Source organism: Phalangium opilio, unplaced genomic scaffold, assembly GCF_054372755.1.
Source record: "Phalangium opilio isolate 3A_F unplaced genomic scaffold, DU_Popi_V2 ptg000046l_1, whole genome shotgun sequence".
NCBI classification, from domain to species: Eukaryota; Metazoa; Arthropoda; class Arachnida; order Opiliones; family Phalangiidae; genus Phalangium; species Phalangium opilio.
The window spans coordinates 3,730,017-3,733,906 of record NW_028324169.1 but is presented as its reverse complement, the minus strand read 5'-3'; the positions used below and the strand labels follow the sequence as shown (position 1 = coordinate 3,733,906).

Here is a 3,890-nt window from a genome sequence, read left to right as displayed (position 1 = left end):
CCTTTTAGATATGGTTGAACAGACATTCCTAAAATTACGAGAGTTGCTAGCTATTATCTTAAAATATTGATGCTTAGCTTCAAATCGCATACACCATAAGTGTATTAGTGGTCCATAACACTTAATTAGTCTAGGATAATGTGTTAGATAGTGAACTTTTGGTATGAAATGAGAATTCGGAGTTTCATTCAGTAAGTTCATGAAGTCTTGAATTAATTCATAGAGGTAAGGAATCCACGAGTTATTTATAATTGGTGCTGTTATAATTTCACCAATCTCAGTTAAAATTATTAAAAGTTCCCATACTGAATCACCAATGGGTACAAAAGAGCCAAAGATTAAAGGCAAGAAGTAAAACAAGGTCTTTTTTGAGCAGCGGTACCTGTCAAAATCTTAGCCCCTGAAAATTTATCCTTTGATATTGGTACGCTTTTATTTTTTCTGTGTAATGACCCATAAGGAAAACCATCGATTCTCTTGTTGATTTCATCAAGAGCAATAAAATTTGAATTTATCATATGGTTTAACACTAATTTCAGAGTCATTGGCACGACACCTTCAAAAAAGTCATGCATTATATCAGGTGGCAGACTAGTAGTTACTTGAAAATGTTCGAGTATAGAAAAAGGCGAAGAACCTTTAACACCATATATGGAAGCAATCTCTGGATTTTTAATCACAGCTTCGAGGTGGTACCTATGAATCTCTTCAGTTCTAATTATCATGTTTTTCTCATCAAAAATATCAGAAATGTTCTCCTTTTTAATCATGCATTGACGACATATCCGACCTGAAGAAAAGCATTGTGTGAAACCACCTACACTATGGCTGGAGAGATTATCGCCTGATATAGTCGCAAGAGCGCCTTTAATATTTTGATTTTGAATTTCAAATCCCTCGGTCTGAAGCTTTTCGAGGTCATCCATTAGCGGTTTTAAAATTTTAGCTAGCCCATATTTTTTTAAAACTGGAAACCTAACAACTAAGGCTAAGTTAATGCTACTGAGCTTGCTGCGAAGAGATGGGTCAAAGTTTCCAATCATGAAGTAAACAAGAGTCACTTTGTGCAGCCCTCGTTTGGATCTTAATGGATTATTTAATTCTACTTCATCCAAATAAAAATAAAGTCTCAAAAACTTCGGATCATTTGAAAATAGAGGGTGGTTTTTACAGATTTCACCATCATCGAAATCAAGCAGTAGGTTTGAACCAAAATTTCTTTTTTCCCTATTAAATTTATTCCAAACATCTTCGTGAGAGAACAGATTTTGCAAAACTCTAATAATGGGAACATAACTTAGGGTGCGTTTGAAAACTTTGCCATTTATTCTTTCCGTCCCTAAAATATAGTCAACTGGTTCAATAAAATTTAAATTATCCTTGCAGTATTTCTCTAATTTATAATTGCTCTTAATTACTCCAAGAAAAGAATCACTAACTACACGAGCTTCGTTCTCAATCCCGTTATCGTTATTATCTACCCCGTGTCCTTCCTTATTTTCGTTTAATGCTATAATGGTCTCCAAGCAAGTCTCTATCAAACCAGCCAAGCTACTGGTTATGCTGTTTGTAACACAAACTGGCAATTTGTGCTTTTCCCTAAGTTCAAGGATGAAAAACGCTGCATTTCTGTCTAACTGAACTCGGTTAAACCCAGTATTGGATTCTATAAAATTGTTTTGGTTATCTCTGATTTCTAGGACTGAATCGATAACTGGCATACTAGTTTGTTGTAAATTATCCAACTAGGTACCCATCTCGCCTAAAGGTTCTAGAAAAACCCCTCGCGAGAAATGCTTCGTGTATAAATGGTCTTTTTTCCTTCCATTTAACAATAAGAAATCAAACATTGAGACATTGAAATTAAACTGTGTTAGGTACAGAAAATTTAAAACAAGCAGCAAAAATCAGTTTTGAGTTAAATGTTAGTGCCCCCTGGTAATTTTAAATTTTCGAGAGTGGCACCATCCAAGTAATTTATAATTATTTTGTAATTATTTAATTTTTGTATCTAACACACATTAAATTCAATGTCTTAATATAAATTTTTCATAGTTAAAAAGAGTTGATATAATATTATTAAATGTAATACCCCATTAACGGCGCTAAAAGCATACTTATCTGCCGTAGAGACCATACAACATTTTCGGTTGAATTTTTTCCCCATTCTGGCAGACCACCCTACACGAGAAATTAGCCTATTTCCGTTCAGTGCCACTTACCAGTAGCGGCAATTTTGAGAATAACTATAATTGAAGAGCCAATCAGATGGATTTAAAAATTGCTCAGACTCCTTAGTTTCTCTGGTGACGTCTTCTCAAGGACTTGGCCGATTCGAAGCTCTTAAAGGTTAATTTTAACGTTATTAGTTGATTTAACTAGTGAATTTTGGGTAATTCGTGCCCCAAATGTGTTACTTAACGATATTCAACATTATTCTAACGGTAAATTAGCTTTTATTGTGATTATTGAGCTTCTAAAGTACCTTAACTCGGTAAGCCTAGGCTTTCTTAAAATTTCAAACTCTCAACACAAGGACCAAGGCTTAGCGAGTTACGGTACTTCAGAAGCTTAAAAAACCCATTAAAAGTTGTTTTTACCTTTAGAAAAATGTTGAATATCGTCCAGAAACACATTTGGAGCACAATTTAGCCTAATTTCATAAGCTTACTAAACTAATAATGCAGAAAACAACTTTAAAGATATTTCAAGCGGGCAAATCCTTTAAAAAAACGTCACCAACGAAACTAATGAGTCTGAGCAATTTATGGCGGCATCTGATTGGCTTGTCGATTAGAGAAGTTCACAAAGTCGCCGCTGCGGGTAAGTGGCGCTGAACGGGAATAAGGCTAATTGAACCAACCTCCTTCAATCCTCCTTAAAATTTCCTCCCTAAATAAAAACGCCTAATTCAAAAGAAAAGCACAAAAACCCTTTATAGAGACAGAAATTCCTCTCTTGGTACCTTTACTATAGAGTAATTTCTTTCTATACATGGCAACGTCACACCCTTCTCTCTCATGCCTCAGTCTCATCCCCCATAGGGGGCAAATCTCTTTTACAAATTTTCCCCCGAAGCTGGGAACTCTCTCTCTCACTCTCAGAGCCAACAATAGACGTTTTTATAAAATCCTCTGGTAGAAGGGAAGAAAAGCCTTCGTCTCTGCTCTTTCCCCCGGCAACATAAGGATTTTATGTAAAGGTTTATTGGCGTGGTGGCACTAGCGTGGCAGTGGCAGCCATATTGGTGGGTTTTAGCATTTAATACAAGCAACCTATCAGCGTGGCGGGGTTAATCCGCCCTACTCCCTATCGCTCGGGACTCGTGGACTATACCTTATTTTTTCCAAAGTAGCAGACGACAGACGAAGTCTTCCCTTTATTCCCGTCCTCGAATACGAACAGTCTTGGATTTAGGACAATTCCACAAATCAAAAACCACTTTATTAATTGCTAGGACCAGTTTTTTAATTCAAAACCCGAGGCTCACTGGTCCCAGCTGGGATTAGTTTAATAATTCCTATTTTAATATGTGGGAAAAGGGGCACTGGTCCTCGGGACTAGTTTAATTATACCACACACGAGGGATCTGGTCCCGAGGCCTAGTTTAGATAAAACCCTTATTTTCAGGAATGATACTGAGTTAAGCCTAACTTCCGGCGACAGGGAATAATTGGATTATGTCACGAACTTTAGAACCTCCCCCCCGTAAAAAAGCTCTCTTTACAATGAAAGGTTTTTTACATCTAAGCAGTGCCACCCCTTCCCCTCGCCAAATTTAATCAGATGCTCAGCTAGACTATTTTAGTTAATTTTTATAGCCTTTAGCCTTGTAAACGATGGTAAAACGATCGCGCGAAAATGGAATGGCTGTAGTTAAATGCTTAAAT

General features: G+C 36.7%; 1 protein-coding gene across 1 annotated transcript; it reads right to left on the bottom strand.

Moving 5' to 3' along the window:
* Positions 1-338: 338 nt before the first annotated feature.
* LOC149676379 (uncharacterized) lies at positions 339-1,721 on the bottom strand. The gene has a single exon (XM_089838708.1). It carries the CDS (start codon positions 1,719-1,721, stop codon positions 339-341), a length of 1,383 nt encoding a protein of 460 aa, XP_089694834.1.
* Between the last annotated feature and the right edge of the window lie 2,169 nt (positions 1,722-3,890).